Source organism: Protobothrops mucrosquamatus, unplaced genomic scaffold (genome assembly GCF_001527695.2).
Source record: "Protobothrops mucrosquamatus isolate PMUCROS unplaced genomic scaffold, P.Mucros_1.0 scaffold661, whole genome shotgun sequence".
Classification (NCBI taxonomy): Eukaryota; Metazoa; Chordata; class Lepidosauria; order Squamata; family Viperidae; genus Protobothrops; species Protobothrops mucrosquamatus.
In genome coordinates, this window is record NW_015386950.1 from 7,091 (window position 1) to 29,363 (window position 22,273).

Genomic DNA, 22,273 nt, shown 5'->3' on the forward strand with positions numbered 1-22,273 from the left:
CGGATTTTAGAAATGTTGTTCCTTTGGGGGCCAATTTTTTTTTATTGTGGGTGTGTGCAAATGTTGTGTGTGTTTTAAAAAGATGCTATTCGACCAACTTCTTTTGGCAGTTAGTTTGCAATTTCCAGATGCAAAAGCTATAGAAAATGCTGCCACTAAAATCTCTTCTCTCTCTCTCTCTTTTATTTTTACTGTGTGCAGTTACCATTTTTGTATTTTGCTAATTTATTGTGAGATTTTTTTAAATAAAAAATAAAGGTTTTCTTTGGTTAAATTTATTTTGAGATGGCATGGAATGCTCTCTTGGTTTCTTTTTGGAAGTACTAAAAATACTCCTTGAAAAAGCAATGTATTTCATATAAATTATATTCTCTGTATATCTTTTGAACCCAGCCTTTCCCCTTCCAGTGCTACATTTGATACATCCACTTTTCTTTGCCAGCACAAAACAGTACAAAATGGTGATGAATCTCCAAGTAAAAAGAGAGACACTTTTAAGTATTAGACCTCCCAGGCTAATTTGCTCTAATTATTATTATACATATTCTAAAAGAAAACACGGAGGGAGGACAGTTCTATGAAGATGCCATTCTAGGAATAGCACTGATTTTCTTGTTGATTACCTTACAAAATTAATGGGAATACCTAGGCAGAATATCAGTCCATTTTTTTCATGAAAATTTACTCTGTGACTTTGGGCCAGGCACTCTCTTCAGACTCCAATCACTGGGTTCTTGTGGGGGGAAAATGGAGGAAGAAGTGTTATGTATGCTGCCTTGAATTCCTGAAGAAAAAGTGGGATATACAGCTAACAAATAAATATAGGTGTATAATGACTTATATAGATGTACAATCAACTTATTCTTATTCTGAGGCTATTTGAAAAACATGAGGTCATTTAGTTTTCACTGCAACCCTCTGAGCCCATATTTCCCTAAAAGAATACTAGTTAGAAAGAGCCATGGAAATACTAGGAATAGCAATTCATTTTTTAAAAATGTAATAATATCACAGCAGTGTTGTAGTCATATTGTATACTGTTATTTCCCTTATTTCCTTCCCTGAAGCTAAAATTGAGAGCTACTATATAGCCAGCATAATTTTTATCCATTAAATCATAAAGGAAAAAAGGTAGGGCATTGGATATTTTTACTCAACAAGCTCAATCGAAAAAGGCAAGCTAGACACTGAAAAATAATGTTGCAAAATGTGCTTTCAACGTTAATTCAGAAACATGTGTCAACTATTAGCAGTCTAAGATACAATTCCCCTTGTCTGCAGTGTATACTGGTAGAAAAACAACAGAAATAGCACATAGTTGTGAAATTGACAAAAGAAGTCAGCACATCCACAGAGACAAAATGTTCTGTGCAGGTCACCCAACAGAGGTGTCTACAGCACTGAGCTCATCTTGCCTGAATACCTCATTGCTAAAAGAAAATGGTCGTGTTATTAACATGACCGATCTACAGTAAAACAGCATATTGAACAGTATCAAGCTATGACATCCACTTTTATTCTCCTACTCAGCCAGAGAAATAGGGGAAGCCCCAGGCAGCATTTGAGGGACTGCCTGTCCTCAGTCACAATACCCATCGCACCAGGTGCAGCAAGAGGGGCATGTTACAGGTCCTGTCTGCTAAAGCTCTCCATCTAACAGGACCCTGAGATCAGCCTTTTCTGCTGTAGAACCCATCCTTTGGAACATGATTCCCCCAGAGGTAACCCCAACTTTATTGTCCTTCCGGAAATCTCTTAACGTGTGTGGTGGATTTTTTTTAGCAAGTCTGGGGATTACCATGGTAATAAAGAGACCACAGTATGGCTATATTATATGTGAGATTTTGGTTTGTGATCTTATTTATATTTTATGTGAATTGTTTTAATGATTAATATTTTTGTTGGTTTTATTGTACATTACCCAGTCACATTAGTAAGATGGGCAATTATATAAATTTTATATACTGTGATGATAGATAGATAGATAGATAGATAGATAGATAGATAGATAGATAGATAGATAGATAGATAGATAGATAGATAGATAGATAGATAGATAGATAGATAGATAGATAGATAGATAGATAGATAGATAGATAGAGAGAATAAATCTTCCAACTGGAATAAATAAATGAGATAAACCTTCCAGTTTGACTACATTCATGATAAGATTCTAAAAAGAGACACTGCATTCACGTAGAAGACAAGTATGAATCAATCAGCCTTGCTTTAAAATCAGATTTATTGGAACACACATACACCCATTCCTGACCTATTTGCAGGGTTTGGAATCCATGCAGTACCAATATAACAAAAGAAAGAGATTATTCATATAAAGGGGTCACTTACTCTGTAAATTAAAAAAATATTTAATACTGTATTAGGCAAGTCGTACACCAAAAAAGACATTGCAACTGTACAGTCTCTTGGATATTGCACTTTCAAACAGCACTGTAGGAATATATGGCATTCCAGCCACCAAGAAATACCACGTCAGTAATAGGGGGGGCACACAAGGCAAAAGGCATCATGAAGAGACAAACAGATCCTACCCTAGGAGAGAGAAATAGTAACAGCTAAAATTTTGTGGGGATCACAGGCTACCTGTAGATGCAGAGAGAAGGAAAGGGAATTTTCTATCTGTCTATGTGAAAAAGAGAGTACTCCTGGTACAGAGATGTCCAAGAACATCTTCTGCTTTCCCAGTATTGGGTTTCATTTTCTTCCACACATGAACATGGGATCTAAGAAAAGCCCATACAAAACTTGCTTGGTAACCAACTTCTCTCCATCAAGCACCAGTCCATTTTGTTTCTAGCCTGGGTATTTCTTAACTGAGGACCTATGTTGTCCATGGACAGAAATGTCTTGTGGTGCGATGAGAAGCTCCAGCAGAAGCCCAATGCACCTGAGGAAGAGTTCAGAGCTGGGCTTTCCCATCTTCATTTGCCTTGTTTCTTGGTGATTGTCTTATTAGGTCCAAACTGTACAGTAGGAACAAGCAGCTTCTGCTGCTCTCAGGCATAATGGCAGAGTGTAGCACAGGCAGACAATGGTGCAGGAACTGCTGCAGACCAGCATTAAGGTGCACCCACTTCTTACCAAACCTATGTCAAAATCATTGTGTCATACATAGTGCAGACTTAGAGACAGAGAAGCCTGTTCTCTTTCTCAATGAGGGTATCTTTAAAGCCAAGGGAAAAGATTTAATTGGGAGTTAAGGATACAAACAGGAGATCAGGGGGTTGTATACAAGCAGGAGGAAGAATGTTCTGCTGGCCATGAGGCCTAAAATGATTGACCAGTAGCTTCTGTTCTTTGGAGCTAAAGGAGCAGGCATAATCTCCTACTCCCGGAAAGCAGCCAGCATGTAACCATAAAGATAGTGGGAATGTGCTGCAAAAGATCAGAAATAATGAGATAATTAAACTTCAAAAAGAAAGGAAACTGTACTGTGAAAAGTTTCTCTGCATTTGTTTTCATTCTCAACTGGCAATCTAATTTTGCTTTACAACAGCAATCAAGGTCGTCCTGAAATATGTAGTGCTTGTTGACAAAATCATTTCACCTTCTGTGCCTAGGCACTTTCCAGTAGAATTAGGACCACAATTTTTAAAACTGCATGCTTTCAGGGTCAGTGCTAATATATTTCAAGGGCACCTGCCTGGAAAGAGTTCACCTATAGTGTTTTAAAGGAATATCGAGAAAAACTGATTTAGCTTTATGTTCTCATCCGGCTCCTCCAATAACTCTATTCAGTAGGGCCAGATCTAAAGGGTGGCAGGCTAGGCATCTGCAAAGGACTGAATTCGAGTGAAGGGCCCACACTACTGAGAACACATGGGAGAAACTCCTGGTTGATGCCTCTTTCCTCTGTCAGGTTACACAATTCCATTAAGGAAACCTCACCTGAAACCTCCAAAACAGTGTAGCTGGCACACCACATCACTAGGCCTTTATTGAAGAGGCAGAATGCATTCTGTATTGATAAACATAGAACTCAGCAGAACAAGTGGTAGGCACAAGCAAAGAAATGGGTGATGCAGCTAGAATGCCCAATAAACAGGGCCGAGTCTGTTTTTGTCTCTGTTATCAATATCAGTGTTGATGTTGCCTTGGGGAGGAAGGGATAAAGTTTGCTATCTTTATCCAACAGCTGTCATCTTCACTTCCACAGAGACCTTCCCCGCCTTTATTCAGCACATTCCTAATGTTCCCTCCTCTTTGTTATTATAACCCCCTAAGATTTTGTGGACATTTCAGCCACTTGTATCTCTTATAGCATGTAACCAAGCTGATCAGTAGCCTGCTGTGTGGAGTAAACATCCCCAGTAATCTGGAATAGAAGAAGGTGCTTAAAAGCTCTACTGTGGTAACTGATATGTCCTCATTGCAAATGTTATATTTATTAAACTGGTTTTGAATACAGTTTCCTTTTAATAAAACTTTTGAAAAAATTATTTATTTCACTCTAGGATATTGCTATTGTTATTGATATTATAGCCATTTAAAGGCTATTCTTTTCTATATAATTTAACTTAAAATATAACTCTCTCATAGACTATTAGCATCTCATAAATTCGTTATTTTATATAAAAGGTCAGTTAGTTTTATCATTTCCTTGTTAGCTCATATTTATAACAACATTCCTTGATTGGAGGTGGAGTGCTTTTTTTACTATTGTCTCTTGAAAATTAAATGTAGGGAGAACTGGTTTATGGCCTGCTTAAACATGAAGACATGGATCAAACAGATTATTATAAGATAAAACGGATTAAGCCATGCCCAATAATAGGTTAAAAAAAGATCTGAGTTTAGCAACATGAAGGTAAAGAACTGAATTTGGAACAGGTAGTCCTTGGCTTTCAACCAAAACTGAGTCCAAAATTTTTGTTGCTAAGCAACACAATTGTTAAATGAGTTTTGTCTCATTTTATGACCTTTTTTGCCACAGATGTTAAGTGAATCATGCAACTGTTAAGTTAGTAACATGGTTGTTAAGAGAATCTGGTTTCCCCATTGACTTTGCTTGTCAGAAAGTCGCAAATGTGAACACATGACCTCAGGACCCTGCAACTGTCATAAATAAGAGTCAGTTGCCAAGTGTTTGAACTTTGATCATGTGACCAGGGAATGGTGCAACAGTCATAAGTGTGAAAAATGGTCATAAGTCACTTTTTCAGTGCTGTTGTAACTTTGAAAGGTCACTAAATGAATTGTTGTAGTTGAGGACTACCTGTACTTCAAGAAACACCCAGTTCCATCCATTATTTTCTGGATCCTCTATGGAATATGAAGAGTCTGCTTGTTCTGTCCTAGTTACTAAACTTACCTGGAGCCTTGGCCAATTCCCACTGGAAATTGCATTTCAGCAGGAATATGTCCGAACTGTGGATGTTTCCAGCCTTTGGGACCCAGGTGCACCAACTGCAAACCATTTAGCACAGCACACAAAAGCATGCAATTAGTGGGGTCAACAAGCTCTCATGCAAAGCACGTTATTAAATTTTGGTTGCCTGTTGATGACTGCCTAGTTTGGCTTATTATGGGTTTCAGAATTTAGGTGCATTTCTCAGCAGTTATTATATTTAAATAAATTACTATCCAATGAACTTAAAAGACATGAAATACATAATCCTGGTCTCAACAAAACATGGCTTTAGAATATGGTAACAGAGATTTTAAAACAGTGAAGAAATGGTATTAATAAACCTGAAAAGTAGTGAAATGAATTTCAGAGTTTATGATGGCGGAAGTAGGCATCCACGGAAATTGTTAAAATTATTTTAGAATCCAAATACTTTTAATTTCTTCCAGATGTTACTTAGTTTCTTTCTTCCAGATGTTAAAAACAAACCAACAAATATAATGTTTATTTGTTTGTTTGTTTGTTTGTATGTCTGTATCCCACCTTTATTCTTTTTACAAACAACTTTACAAAGGCGGCAAACATATTAGCAACTAATCAGTAAATAACATTTTTGTATTAGAAGCTTCTAATAAAGTAATTTGTTCTTTCCTTACCCCAATTAAGGCAACTAAGCAAATGCTCTGCATGGAATTCAGATATATGTTTTTCAGAAATTCTTAATTATTCTTCTATCTTTTTCTCTATGTCAAACCTCTGCTATATTAATATCAGGTTCAAGAAACTCAAATAAAGGCTTGAATGTTTTGGGAGTAAAAATTCAATGCAAAATATCTACCTAGTAGTTAGGGTGGTGCTTAAAAGAACAGACCACTGGGCTGCATGTCAGCAGAAAATACGTCATGCACACCAGGGAGGGTCCAGAAAAATCTTCTGAGTTTTTAGAATGGTGTAATTCATGTCTCATGAATAATAGTAGAGTTTCACCCTACCTTCTGGTGGCATTTTCTTCGGTGGTGCTGAAGGAGGTGGCAGAGGCACCAAAGAGGTCACTCGAAACCCTGCTGGAAGTGTTTCTGCTGACCCACTAACCATGGTGATACTGTGAAAGTCTCGAGGGCGGAAACGCTTTCGCCAAGAAGGAGTTCGCCGAAAAGTCTTGTCTTCACCCTACAAAGAAAAGGATACTTACATCATATATTGCACAGAGAAATGCTGGCTGGAGAATTCTGGGACCTGAAGTCCACACGGCATAAAGTCACCAAGATTGAGAAGCACCATCTTAGATCATAGATAAGCTCTGTTCTGCTGAAAGAGTTTAAATTAACCTAAATCAAATGTTCTACGCAGAATTGTTATGTTGCTGGAATTGTTTTTTATAAGCAACCCTCCCTCACAGATCTAAAAGAAGAGAAAATAGCGTATGTTCTGCCAATCCTAAGGCTTTGTCCCTCAAGAAATAAGATGGCTTCAGTTTCAATTTTTGCCTCACTACCTAATTTTACAATAACTCTGTCACCCCATGCATGTTTGCAATGTGGAAGTGCCCTCTTCAGCTTTTCCTTCACATAACTGAATATCACAGTGAACCTCCCAGGAGATAACTACAATATCAGTCCTATTCCAGATCTTCAGTTGCTTCATCAATTTCCTAACTGATAGTATGAGCACAATATTTCTTAAATTCCCATCACATTTTAGTAAATATTTTATACTCACATCATCAAGTCGTCTGTCAGTACCCAAGGCAAGAAGATTGTTAAATTCTCTCTCCATCACTTGCCGTGCCTGTAAACAACATCAAATAATGCAATAGAAGCAATAGAAGCCAAATAAAACTACTAATGCACATTATTTATTAACAGAACCAAAGAAGATAACTTGATATTTATACTAATAGATCTCTTCGTTCTTTCTGGTGGACCAGCAAGATTTCCCTTGTAACACAAAAGTAGGTTTCTATATATCTATTTGCATAACTTTAGTATATGGCTCAGCAGTTGTGGGAGACTACCAGATCCAACTAGAGTGTTTTTACTGCATGTGATTTCACTCATCATTTTTAGTTTAATTGCTCCTGTTGGTGGAACTTAGTGCAAATAAATTAGATCTCACAAACAAGAAGCTTATCACTCCTGGCCTAGGCAAATCAATTGCCTCCATTTAGTTCAGCATTCTATCTTTAAAAATAACAATACAAAAGCCTTTGTGAGTGTTAAAAAAAAGATGCATTCATCCATATCTATACACCTGAAAATCGGGACTCTGATTGGTTCAGTTCTCATAACAGTATAGAGATACAGAAAAAGGATTTCATAGACAGATTTGGAAGGAACAGGTAAGATAAGCTTTCAGTCTCATAGATTCTGGCTTCCCTTAAGTTGAAGAAATGTGTGATTGAAATAACTTATAGTATAACAAAGGATTTTTTATTGTTATCATTTCTATTTAATTTAACAGTGTTAGATTAAAAATTCATGGAAGATGTTTTTCATAATCTCAAAAAGTTTATTAATTATATGAAAAATAACCATCAACTCTGTTGGTGTAAAACATTTTTTCCTACCTGAGTATTCTGAGTGGGAATTTGTAAAATAAGTGCCAGACTATTATAATCAAAATTTTCATCCAGAGCAATAAGTGCACCATGGACTCCACTTTCAATGATGTTGTTGGCATATTCTCTAAGCCCAATAGATTGAATCCAGTGAATTACTTGATCATTTGTCCAGACCAACACATCTAAAAGACATTGAAATTATGCACATAAATGAAATTACCAAGAAGAATGCTCACTATTTTTTTAGCTGTTCATGACATAAAAAGAACAAAATACTGATGTAGTATCTAAGAATAGTCCATCTTGTGTATTCAAGTCATAATACTCTTCTAGTATTGTTTCTGGGGAAATAAGTCCCACTGTAAAATGTCAAACAAGTATGTGCTAATTTATTTGTACACCAAAAAACTATATTTACACTTTTATCTTGAAGACAGTCCCGAAAGAAGATGTGGCAGGCAGAACAGAAGTGCTCCTGACATATGGTTGAGATTAACTACACAGTGAATATAAATGAACACCATGAAAACTAATACAGTAAAATTCAATAAATGAATAGTTCAAAATGACATAAGCAGCAGCTATAAAATCAGCAAAGCTACTAAAAACAGATATCAACAAAATGAAATAAAGAATATTTACAATATACCATAATATCTAAGGAATTTTTTTTAAAAAAATTTTGCTTCCATGATAATAATTTTGCAAAGATACTATTAAAGTTAGTACCAGACAAGCTTCTCTGGTGAGGTATTCCATATGTAGAACAGCATGACTGAATTAATTCTTGCCAGGATTATCATATGCTCCTATAAAAAAGCTTTGGAGGACCTTCTGATGAAGGATGAAGAGTTGGAGTATGCATTTCCATAAACAGCAAAATTATAAGAAATTTTAGGTTTTGTTAGAAAAAATGTCCAGGTCTCATCTCAGATCTGGTTATGAAGTTGGAATAAACTATTTTGTGACTCAGGTAGTCTCTGGGCAATTCTGTAGGCTTTAGACTAGGCTCCTAAACTGGAAAATGTAGTCTCTGAGTAACCATAATTAATTAGCCTATAACATCAATATTATCTGAATGTTGAATGTTTGAATGTCTGAAATGGTATAGGGTTTCCTGCCTGAACAGGGGGCTCGACTAGAAGACCTCCAAGGTCCCTTCCAACTCTGTTGTTGTTGTTGTTGTTATTAATATTCCCCAGCATATTATTTTTACAGGTAATCCTTGAGTTATGATCACAATTGGCACTAGAATTCCCATATCTAAGTGATGTGATTGCAAAGCATGACATCACGTAACCACATTACTTAGCAACAGCAATCCTGGCAGTCCCAGTTGCCATTCTAATTCCAGATATATGGGTCATTAGGAGGGAAGTGGAGGGAGTCCCAGGTATGGCACAAGTTGGCTGATGCAAGTCTGGGGAAGAAGAGTGCAGGGTGCATGAGGCCAAAGAAAGAATATGCTGCAGCTCAGGGGTTCCTTACAGCTCTGAGGCTTCAATAGGTCCCTGACCCACAGCACAGTAAGAATCCATAGCCACCCTGGAAACCTCAGCTGCCCTGGCCTGGCCTGGCCCAGCAGCATGGCACAAAGGATCTTCTTGGCATGCTGCAGCATGGGACTGTAAGATGCCCCTGAGCTGCAGCACAGTGTCAAGCTCTACTCAGAACAAAGCCCAGCAGCAAAGTGCAAAAACAGCCTCTTGCCACCCAAGAAACCACAGCCGCCACAACCCAGTCCCAGCCACCCTGCACTTGAGACCCTTGGCAAATTACCTATACTCCAAGTCTACAACCTCCCATCAGCCACAATCCCCTGCAAGGACATGTGAGTATGACGTATAAAACCACTGGAAATATATTTAAATATAATAATATAAAAAATATTAAAATAAAACTAGGACAGGTTTCAAGCATGACAAATCCTGCTGAACAGTCAGTAACTAGAAAGACTCTGGAGTATTTCCTCTCTCTCTAACTAGGAAAATTGATTTTGCAAACAGCATTGACTAAAAAATGGTCTATATTTCATAACAAGATTTGACTTTTCTGAAAAATAGAAAGAAAAAGCAGCTTTAAAAACTATAATTCAAAATCTGAACTACTGTCATGTCCAGAGAACCAGGAACCTTAAGTGGAGTTCTGAGTAGTTCCTTTATTGTTGTTCGTCATTACAAACAGAATATTACCAAACTAAAGCAATTAACTGCAATAACTATAGGTCCGTGATGGCGAACCTATGGCACGCGTGCCACAGGTGGCACACAGAGCCCTCTCTGTGGGCACGCGCACCATCACCCCAGTCCTAGGCCTTCAGCTGGGTTTTATAAAACCTTTTTGCTTTAGGCCTCCACCGCCGTATGCAAAAAATAAAAGTTCAATCAATCAATCAATTTCAACTTCTCACGGGAAAAAAAAGATCTCGCAAAGTTGAAATTGATTGAACTTTTTAGTCCCACCCAGTCTGCCATTACCACCGCAGCCACACCCACCCAATGAGCCACACCCACTCAATGGGCCATGCCCACCTGGCGCCCAACAATACATAAGTGGGTTTTGGGTTGCAGTTTGGACACTCGGTCTCTAAAAGGTTCACCATCACTGCTATAGGTAAATCTCCAGAAGTTTGCCTCCCAAAGTTGTGTGTGCTCCAAAACTGGAGGTTTTTAAGAAAATATTGGAAAACCATTTGTCTGAAATAGTATAGGGTTTCCTGCTTGAGCAATGGGCTGGACTAGAAGACCTCCAAGGTCCCTTCCAACTCTGTTATTCTGTTATAATCTGAGAACTGCTAGGGAGGGTATGGCCTTACTGTCTTTCTGCCTCCAGACATTTCAAACTCTACTGCCACTTTGCCCTCTGGGAAAGAGCCCCTCCCTTTTGTGACTCCTGACTATATTCCACTACAACTATATTTTTGCAGCTTGCCTTGAATTCATTTCTAAATTGTTACTTGCCTTTGATTTCATGCTGGCTTTCTTCCCGCCTCTTCTCCAGCTCCTTTCTATCATAGTTCAGTCTTTTGAGGCACATAATCCCATACTGGAGACTTGTTCTGCAACAATGCAATAATTAGAACAAGGCATATCAATTTTTCAACCACTTTTACTTTCAAGAGGTGTGCAGCCGAATACGTGTTTTTTGCCTATGGCATAAATACATAGCTACTTTTGACACTATTTCAAAAATACTGAACTGTCTACATTATGGATCCAATTTTCTGATTTTGGGTTTTAATGTAGTATAACTTGAGAGTTTAATATTTATGGGATATGTTACTACTCTGCCTGAAAAACTCTTACCATGCCTGTCATTATTGCTCTTCAGTCAAAGGAAGGACTGATAAAGGCCAGAGTGTACAAGCTGAACTTCTAGGATCACATGCAACTCTCAAAAGCATGGGATACAGTTTCCAGAGCCTCTCCACAAGCTGTCACTAAATTGTAGCTTTTTTAACGTAACAGAAGCAGAAAGTTATTAAATACATGGGGAGTAACTCTGTCAAATTATTATTTATCCATTAAATTTCAACTTTAATTAAACTAAATTAAATTTAGGATATGGCCTCAGTGATATTTAATATTTGTTTGCAAATATTTAATCATATTAATTTTAATATAATACATATAACTGGAGAGAAATAGTATTAATTGTGTTTAAATAAACATAAAGTCACTCAGTGCTTTGGATTTGAAGGCAAAATGGAACAGTACAATGGTTGATCGAGTAATAATAGATCCCCCCCACTCCAAACCCACCCTCCCCATGTGTCTTTGGTTTTAATGTTTGTTTTTAACTTTTTATGTTTTAGCTTATATGTAACTGTAAGCCACCCAGAGTTACCTTATGGTAAGATGGGCAGCCAATAAATGTTATAAATAAATAAATAAACTTGGAGCACATTCATGGAGCATTTTTACACAATTACTTGAAGCAGCTTCATTTCTTTCCCTCATGGTTGCATTTTGGAGCTGAAGTGGGATCCTGAAAAAGATGTGTGATTTAAACTGTTTCAGACAACTGCTATATTTGGAACTGGCATGTTCCAAAACCCTTTCTTGCCTTTGAATCCAAAGCATTGGACAACTCTGTTGAATAAAATGAAATCAGATTTGAGGTCTGTCCAGGCTTCACCTCTGTTGGGAGTGTGGCCCTATTCTCCAAAGCCAAATGTGGACCTCAACCTGAAAAAAATTACACACCCTTTGACTAACTATAGGAATTTAAGGTGGTTGCAACAGTGCTTCAGATTATGTTCCAAGAAAATTTGCTCACCGATGGAAACTGTCTACCATCTTCAAGTGTACTCGAAGGTCTTTCTTAGTCAGATGATCCAACATCCGCGCATCCACAAGACATTCCATGAAGTAACTACGATACTGTGGTAGACCTAAACTAGGAAGCCATTCATTCCCTATCCATTCATGGTTCATGTCCCCATACGCCAGAGTCTGTGAAAATTATAAAAAAGAAAAAGCAAGTAACATACAGGACATATAATTGGATTTCTCCCCCTGCTCAACTGTGTCCAGTTCTCAAAGACTGACTGGACAAGTCCCTACAGTTTTCTTGGCAAGGTTTTTCAGAAGTGGTTTGCCATTTCCTCCTTCCTGGGGCTGTGAGAAAAAGACTGCTGCAACATCACCCAACTGGATTTGTGTGTAAGGTGGGACTAAAACTCACAGGCTCTCCATTTCTAGCCTGGTGCCTTAATCACCACAACAAACTGGCTTTCATATGTAAGTATACCTATTAGCAATACTGACAGAATCCTGACTGGAAGGCCTACAGATTGGAATTAGTACAAAAAAAAATTACCAGAGGTAATTGAATGAAATATACTAGTGAGTCATGCCACAGAAAAAAGTGATATAACAGCTTTAAAATGCTTCAGGATCACTTTCAGTAGATCTGAGATAATTCTATTATCTCAACGCTTTTGCTGAGAAACAATTTGCAAACAAAAATTGTAACTTCAAAATAACATAGTTTCAAATACATTTTTCAATATATGACAGTATGACTTACATTTGACAGTTGTGACAATGTCTCAAATTGATTACTTGAGTATTATTAACCATGCACAATATATGTTGTAACATAAATATGCCATACTTCAAAAACCTTAAATACAAATAAAGTATGTATGTATGTATGTATGTATGTATGTATGTATGTATGTAGGTAGGTAGGTAGGTAGGTAGGTAGGTAGGTAGGTAGGTAACCTGTATTGTCATTTTTTACTGTGGGCACAATGGCACACCTTAAAAATGAAATTTAGTTGCTTGCTCTCAAAGTGTACACATACATAACACGCATTTAAACATACTATATACAACATATGTATAGACCTACACCCTTACATATAAGTAACATATACTGTAAATCACTGTCTATCTTGAATACATAACCTAAGGAGAAAGCTTTAGAATTCACAAGGTTAATACTGTATGGAACAAAACTGTGACTGAATCTGGATGTTTTGCTTCGGATACCACGAAACCTCCTGCCGGAAGGTAACAAAGAAAACAGACCATGAAGAAGATGTGTAGTGTCCCAGACAATCTTACGGAACCTGCTCAAGCAACGCTTATGTGCTATGTCCTGGATGGAAGGGAGGGAAGTGCCAATAATCTTTTCAGCCACCCACACCACTCTCTGCACTGCCTTCCTATCTGAAGCAGTGATGCTTCTAATCCAGATTGTGATGCTGTATGACAGGATGCTCTCCCTCGTCCCTCTGTAGAAAGTGGTAAGGATAGGGGAAGGAAGATGTGCTTTTCTCATGCAACGCAGAAAATGCAGGCGCTGCTGTGCCCGCTTCACCAGTGTCTCGCTGTTGAGCGACCAAGCAAGCCTACTTGTTAACTGCACACCCAGGAATTTGATGCTGGTAACCATCTCCATTGGTGAATCATTAATGCACAGAGAAGTGTGGCTGTGCCTGCCTTTTCTGAAATCGACAATGATCTCTTTGGTTTTTCCAGCATTTAAAACTAGGCTATTTTCCTTACACCAGTTCACCAAACCTCCTTGCGACAAGCACCCTCATTGTCCTCATAAATAAGGCCTACTACTGTTGTAACATCTGTGAACTTCACAATATGATTGGTGGCAAACCTAGCACAACAGTCCTGGGTCAATAGGGTGAACAGCAGCGGACTTAGGATGCAGCCCTGAGGAGAACCTGTGCCCAAGAAAATGGTGTTAGAAATATTTGTTCCAGCTCGCACATATTGGGGCCTATTAGTAAGAAAATCACGAATCCAGTTGCACAAAGGAGTGTTTAAGCCTAAAAGGCCCAGTTTGTCTGCTAGATATTGGGGAATGATTGTGTTAAATGCCAAACTGAAATCGACAAACAATAAATACACATGAGTATTTCTTTTCTCTAAGTGCTTCAAACTCAGATGGAGAACAGAAGAAATAGCATCCTCCGTAGAGCGATTTGGTTGGTAATTTATATTATTTTCAATACCTTAGGAATAAATACACTGCATAGCTTTTTTAATATGCAACTTATCTGAAGGATGTATTTATGTGATTGTTAATCTTATTTGACACAATGAAATAGGATTTGTTACATGCTAAGCACAGAATTGATAGGTAAAGTAAGTAACTGAATTGCTGAAAATATTTGGCTCAGAAGATCTTAGCTGTCAAAGGAAGATCTGTCCTCTTAACTGTCAACATTTTCAGTGGTAAGAAAGCAAAATCTGAAAAGAACAGAGAACTATTCCATATTCATTCCTGACAGAATTTTTACTTTCTGCTTGTCAAACAAGAGATATCTGATTTGTTAAAGAAAGTTAAAGAATACACATATATTCATGGTATATATATAGAAACAGGAAGAATAAAGTATCTGGTTAGGTATAAATAATGCTAAAATTAAATGAAAAACACCACTAAAATGTAGCAGGTTTTATATGTTGATATCCTAAATATATATACTATAAAAATTGGTGAAATGTTTTGAAGACTCGACAAGGAATTAGTTATTATTAAATGAAATATGACTAGTTTTCCATTTGGACAAAATAGTAAGGTACTACAATGGTAACCAAAAGGAAGTAAAGGAAAATTTTCAAATATTCTGCATTTGTTTCCGTTATTTTCTAAGAGGATCTTAAATGAATCTAGACAAACTGCTCAAAAAGACAATTTGATATAATCAGATGATTCATATTTGTACGTAACTCCATTTTACTGGAAATTACTGGGTTTCGTATTTCCAGTACAGAGGGGGGGAAAATCCACAAAATAATGCAGGAGTCTCACCTGTGCCCAACTGCCTTCCTCAGTATCCTAAGTGTGACAATGCAGCATGTCAATAAAATAAGTAAAGTCAGATACCGCATGAAACCTTGTTTCTTCCCCCACCCCCCGTTAAAGCAGAGACATTGTCTATCATCAACATGATCAAGAAATTCTCACATAAACACGGTTCCAAGTAAGAGCCTGCCATTGTTCACTATTTCTAATTTAGAGGATCTCATTGTGGTCAGCATTTTGATCTCTCAAGAACGTGCGGATGTTTGGAAAACAGACAAACATCAAACTAAATTTTCAGTTGTTTTCATTGTTAAGGAACTATCAAAATGAATAGCCAAACTTGTGATCTTACAATTGGCTTTGCCCAAATGCTGATTTGGATGTATGTTGCCACTAGGCACAACTAACGTATTTCTTTGCTTATCTATAAAGAAATGTATATGCTGCATTTTGTGTCATTATAAACCATTCTATTTATTCTTAGAACTGCAAACAGATTCAAACAAAATGCCACACGCAGTCATCAAAATGCATGCATTAGATATTTAAGGATATATTATCCACACAAATAGTTAGATAGAAAAAAAAGATTAGATAGATGAGCATGTTTCTCTTGTTTTTATTTCTGTATATAACATACTCATTTTTGGATATAATAAACTCATTTCCACTTAAATAAGAACAAGTGGTCTGTTTACTGACTTGCTCTGGCACTAACATACACATATTAGTTCAATAAGTTAAAATAGCTATTACAGCCAGCCTAGTGTCAGAACATATCACACAAGAGCCCCTTACTAGAACAAATCAGTTACTATGCATTCAGGTTGGCTTTCTGAACATGAAGCAGATCATTTGTATCAGATAGGAAAGGGCATATTTGGAGTTTTGGCCACTGATGCCCTGTCTTTCCAACTATTTTCAGAATTCCCAACATGGCTTGCAACAATTAATATTAGTCCCTCATGTTACCTCAAAGATTATTCTTATCTAAACCAAAGAATTCAACTGCTGGTGAAAATTGAGCTTTCTTTTTTTTTTTTTAATGAGAAGCAAAATTATTTTCCTGTTGCTTACAATGAGGACAAGATGGCAGAATTCTCTTACACCAAAAAAAATAAAATAAATAAATTACCATTTTGGTTGAAGGAGCCATGGTTTCCATTTCTTCATGAGTAACCCAGACATTTCCAGATGACTAGGGTGAAAATATAAGACATGTGAATAAGAAAGCAAGGGATATTCAATAAAACTTTTCAACTCAAAACTAATGTTGTGGCCATAGTTTAGGCCATAGTATCAATAGTTGTGACAATGTCAAAAGCAGTTAAAAATTCCCTTGAGTCGAACTCAACTCCTGGAGCTAACTTATTTTCTTTTACACAATATGGAAGTAGTTAGCATTTTTGCACAATCTCAATAGCCTGTAGCCTACAGAATTTCCTGAAGGTCTTTTATCCAAATACCAGAGATGTCTGCCATCTTGACTTCTTTCATAACACCCTGCTGACACCCCTGTCAAATACTAATTATGGTTTTGTCATAGATATTTTCTCCCAGCTGGTAAACATAGACTGTTGTAGTATCAAGCTGTTGTAAAGTGAAGGGAGTACCTTTCAGAAAATCCACATTAAAAAAACCTACAGCTATAGTCTGCTTCTTCAATTTTCAGCCTATTACCTGCTCTTCCTGTTGGGTGGGTGCAGGAAAGGATCTCAGTACATATTATTTCATATATTTCTGACTATAGTATTAATATTTCTCACACAGCAAGCAGGGAACGCAAAGCAAGTACATCATTACATTTCAGGAAAAAATAGGCCTTGTTCACCAAAACCCAACCCATCTTGCAATAGCTGTCATAGCTGCTAGTGATGCATATTTAAGCTGGCCAGAAAGTCAACTTACAAATGAGAATAATAACAATAATTCAGCATTTTATATAAAACTATTGTGAAATTATTTCTGGCAAGTATAGAGAAATGGAAAAGGCACAACATCCTTTATTCATTTTACAAACATATATTACAATGGGACAGAAAGGTTATGATACAATAGACTTTTTATAAGGAATATTGGGATTTCAATTGTCATCAGAATCCTAGCTAGGACTTACAGTCTCGACTCTGCCTAAAGGGCTATGTGTTTGTTTTATATCTTATTCAAATGCAGGTTCTTAGCGTTAAATATGGAAAGAAAGCCCAGATTATACATCCCAAGAAGCCAAGATAAAGTGCTTACTGTTCTGGAGGTGGGTGGAGCAGAAGGACTTGTGAGAGACACCATTTCCTGGATTGCCAAGCGCAGTTTTAACCTGTGAAGGGCATTACTAATTCCAATTTCCCTCTGGATCTCTGTATCTGACAAGGCAGACATAATTGCCCCGCTTTTCACATTAGCTCTGCAAGCTGCAACATACCAGGCAGGCATGCCCACCCAAAGCTACAACATAAAAGGCCAGAGATGAGTCTGCATTTTGAACTGCACAAGTTTCACATACTAAGAATTTACAATGAACAAAAGCATTGAAATATGAGATTTTGACTGACTGTTAAATTCTTCTTATTCTTATGACATAAATTCTTAAGACAATGCTGTATATTACTTCTAGCCTCTCCACATTTCATGGTATAAGATACATTATGCTGAATTATTATCATTTGGGGAGGGTTGACAAAACAAAAATACTAAAAAAACTATGCTCTATATCTACATAATATTTTCAAATTTTTTATTTAAATTTGATAGTATCCAAAGAGAAAATTATTTCTCTTATTAAGACAGTTTAAATCAAAGTTTGTGAGATTATATATATTTGTATATATTTCAAACCTGAGAAAGTTTGTTAGTTTATCCTTAAGGCAGTGAGTAGCCAAAATCTTCCATATCTTGCCTGCTCATTTTTACTGCTATTATGCATAGTCACATGCCTCTGCTTAAAAAAATGATCCTGGGGAATTAAAAATCAGACTTTGCAACACAGCACAGAAAAAAGATCTGGGCATGTGATTATACTGCAAAGTCAAGAATGATGATAAAACTTCAGATCCTCATACTATGAATGTGTAAAATGGAAATTCTATTTGCAGATACTTTCCCTAAATGTCTTCATTTGCCTTAAATCTAGATATGGAACAGCTTTTTCCAAATATATCAGTGCATTATGAACTCAGGTTATCTGGCCAAACAGGATTCATTAAAATGAATAACTAAAAGAAGCTTACCTCCAACCAGGAGACCACAGTTGGGCCATCCCACTGAGCAAAGGGAATACCCTTTCTTCTAGCATCTTCCAAAAGTTCATGTCTGGAAAGCGAAGCAGTAATACAACAATTTTTACTAGCTGTGCACTCCTCCAGAAAACAAAAAAAAACCCAAAACTGAAATTATATCTAAACCAGGGGTGTCAAACTGCCGGCTCGCAGGCCGGATGCGTCATGCCGAAACCGTGCCCACCCCATTGCCAGCAATGGGGAAAAAATCGCAATACATCGCGACACGTCACACGACATTGCGAGTTTGACACCCCTGATCTAAACAGTTGATAGCAAATTTAGCAAACTATCCCACAGAATGTGACAACAGGAAAGCATGCAACATGCAGTTAATACCATTTGGTATTATTCTACCCTGATCATATATTTTGAGTTCACTGAGCAAAACTGGAAAGCTAGCAACAGTTTCCCAGTATGACTACTGATACACATTTTAGCAACGTGCTTCCTTCACACATCTCAGCTGTTCAACACCATATGTACTCTGGCATAAGACACAAGAACAAGCAGCTGGCACCATTGAAGAACATTGTTTCTATTCCTTGGCAAAATGGGGTTAACAAGCCTCTTGCCTAAGTTTTAGTTCGAAGGTACAGAACTATAGAGTTACATATAAGTGTGGAAAGGTGATCTTTAGCATCAGAACCAGAGTCAACTTTCTATATGTAAATAATTACCATGTTCTAGGTCAGTGGTTCTCAACCTTTTTAATGCCGCGACCCCCAACCGGTCGTAAGTCGAGGACTAAACCGGTCGTAAGTCGAGGACTACCCAACCAGTCGTAAATCGGGGACTTTCCCTGCCCGGGAGCACCGCACATGCGTGGTTCTGCCCCCTGCGCCGGCCGAGGCGTAGCTGGCAAGCGGCAGAGACGGAGCAGGCCGACCACCAGCTGGCCCAGCTCAAGGGAGGTAAGGCACCCGCCAGAAAAGGGGAAAAAATGGTGGACAGCCTTGCTTGGCGACCCCCGTGAAATGGTCGATCGAACCCAAATGGGGTCACGACCCATAGGTTGAGAACCGCTGTTCTAGGAAGTGAGTGGGTGCCATATGTAATACCTGGACTATAGGTTATAAACCGGGGGTCTTCAAACTTGGCCCTTTTATGACTTGTGGACTTCAACTCCCAGAATTCCTCAGCCAGGAATTTAATTAAACCTGGTTTAATTAAAAAATAACTAAAAGAAAATCTGGGGAAAGTTTTGTTTTAACTGAATAGGCTCTTAGGAAGTTTCTGAAAGAGGTATGTCTTGATCATCTACCCAAATAGTAACAGGCAAGTTTATTCTGAAAACTGTGATAATCCTTTTATACCAGTTTCACAGCGTAGAGAAGAAACCTTTGAAATATAAGAATCATGAAGGTTCAGATCTTCCTCTTTCTTGTTAAGCTGCTTTTCCTGAATACCTGCATCTTTCTGTTTATTTAAATTGTTTCTTTAAAAAACTTGAAAATGTTATGAAGTATTTGTTTCAGGAGAAGGAAACAGAACAGTTCTCACAAAGCAGTTAATGACGCTTTTCTTACAATCTATTTCAGGAAAGAAATGAGCTTATTCTAGGATGATAATTCAGTTCTATCAATGTGAAAGTTTGTGCTAAAATACCTTCCAAATATTCTACAGTGACCCGTAATCCATCAAGAGTCTATACCCAAATCAAGACATAAATTTGCAATAATTGCTACAATATTTATTAAGACAGTAATTACAACTGTCCTCACTTTTTTTTGAGCCGTCGATCTTTTTCTGCTTGGGCTCCTAGCTTGCCAAGACCAAGAGAGTCCTGAATGTTCATTTCTGCATCCGTTAGCAAAACTATGAAACACAATAGATGAAGAATTAGACTAGACGATTTTGGTATGGAGAAGATGGATAGATTATATTCAGAGAAAGTATGAAATGAATAATTATCATATAGCTTTTGATTAAACTTTTTTTCCTTTTTTATTATTTCTATATACTTAATATAATTTATATATATATATATTATATTTAAGTTTATTATTGTATATTAGAGTTAAAGTATGTTAATATTTGTTTGTATTATGTTTGGGTAGTTTTATTTAGTTTTGGGATGNTGTGTAGGATAGTTGGAAAGGAGGAAGGAGGAGAGAGGTGTGGGTAGGAGGGGAGAAAGGAAGAGGGAAGGTAGGATGGTTGAAGGAGTGAGGGGGGATGCAGGGGGGGGACCGCCGATCATTTCTGAAAATATATTGACTAGGTTTTCCTTTTTGTTTTTTTTAATGAAATGCACCACATTTGTATTTGTTTATATGTTTATTTGAAAATTAATAAAATTTGCAAAACCAAGAATTAGACTAGACACTCCTCATGATATATAATAATACTACCTTTTTAAAGAAAAACTTCAAAAATAGAAACTATTTTTGTCTACTCAGCAAATTCAATTTTGTATCGAGAAATTTAAACTCAGTAATTCAATCTGCAAGAGTAGCAAGTTTTACTTAGCTTAATTTAAGCTTGAAGATTTAATATTTGACAATATCCATGAGAATCCAATAGAATAAACAAAGAGATACTTTTATAGTACCCCAACAATACACTAAATCTTAAATATATACAATTATAAAATTATCTCTCATCCTCACCCATCCTTTGGCCAATTCCTCTGCTTCTGCTATTGTACTTTCAAGCTATGCCACTTCCTATTCATCCAGTGCTATGTGATCAAGCCATTAGCTTTATTCACTGCTTCCAGTAATTCATAGCTCAAATTCCTATTTAGAAGATCCAATCATACTGATAGGCCAATGGCTAACACTTTATTGATATAAGTGGGATATTATCAACATACATTTTGCAGCCGTGTAGTATTTCTTTCTAATATCTTTGATGGATGTCTACAGCTATTATATTTTTGGTATTTAAATGTTCAACAATTGAAACAAGTGAAAATATAATCCAGGAATTTGTAAAATTGAAGGAAACTGAAATTTAACTGCCAATGTCAGTTCTATTTTTATTGTTTCCATCATATTATTTTCTGTTCTTCCAAGGACGTAGAAAGACAGCCCACTATGCTAAATGGTCAGCTTCCACAAAATTTATGAATTCTTTTATTTAGAAAAGGTGAAGAGAATCAATTACCTTGCCCAGTAGCGCCTTCTCTGCTCAGTTGGATTAAGCGTCCTTTTTCTTTCTTTCCAAACAGGCGTCCAATTGAAGATTTGATGCCTTTCCTCTTGGAGCCTTTATGCAGTGAATCCTGGCTGCTATTACTGCTGCTGGGGTTACTTGCTTGATCCTCTAGAAAACTAAAGGATGAGAAAGAAAAGTTCATGATGTCATTATACATAGTGAAGTTAAGGTCCTCCTCTTGGGATCAGCCTCATTCCCCCCACCTGTTTTCAAAATACCCTAGTTCTTTGAGACCACGTTCAGCTAATCTCTGTCTGTGGGCAAGGATAGCAGTGCAAAACATCTAGAGAAAACACAACTGAGACATGTATCTAAAATTTGTTCTGTGGAATATTAACAGCTGCATAAATCTTTCAGATATGAAGAATTATTTAGTTAGAATGTTAGAACCCAGAAAAGAACCCCAAAATTTTCTGACATAGACTATCATACACTGAACGTTGTATATTGCAATAAGACTTTCACTAACATGTTCCATTCATCATCATTCTATCATCATTATAGTATCAAAGAAAGGCAACCTCAGTGATTGTAACAACTAGAGGGGCATAATATTGCTATCAGTCCTTGGAAAGGTTCTATGCCTTGTGTTGTTCAGGAGATTGCAGCAAGTGGATGCACACTTATGTGAAG

The 22,273-nt window shown here is 37.1% G+C and overlaps 1 protein-coding gene across 1 annotated transcript in view; it reads right to left on the reverse strand.

Moving 5' to 3' along the window:
- Positions 1-2,228: 2,228 nt before the first annotated feature.
- Positions 2,229-22,273, reverse strand: part of PPFIA4 (PTPRF interacting protein alpha 4) — a 65,808-nt gene continuing 45,763 nt past the window's right edge. The window contains exons 20-31 of the mRNA XM_015818001.1: positions 21,590-21,756; positions 20,203-20,296; positions 18,431-18,512; positions 17,448-17,648; positions 16,342-16,404; positions 15,213-15,239; positions 12,207-12,382; positions 10,889-10,986; positions 7,935-8,110; positions 7,088-7,156; positions 6,361-6,538; positions 2,229-3,396 (exon numbers count right to left, since the gene is read on the reverse strand). Coding sequence (XP_015673487.1) covers positions 3,347-3,396; positions 6,361-6,538; positions 7,088-7,156; positions 7,935-8,110; positions 10,889-10,986; positions 12,207-12,382; positions 15,213-15,239; positions 16,342-16,404; positions 17,448-17,648; positions 18,431-18,512; positions 20,203-20,296; positions 21,590-21,756 — 1,381 coding nt within the window. The 3' untranslated portion in view covers positions 2,229-3,346. The remainder of the gene's footprint in view (positions 3,397-6,360; positions 6,539-7,087; positions 7,157-7,934; positions 8,111-10,888; positions 10,987-12,206; positions 12,383-15,212; positions 15,240-16,341; positions 16,405-17,447; positions 17,649-18,430; positions 18,513-20,202; positions 20,297-21,589; positions 21,757-22,273) is intronic.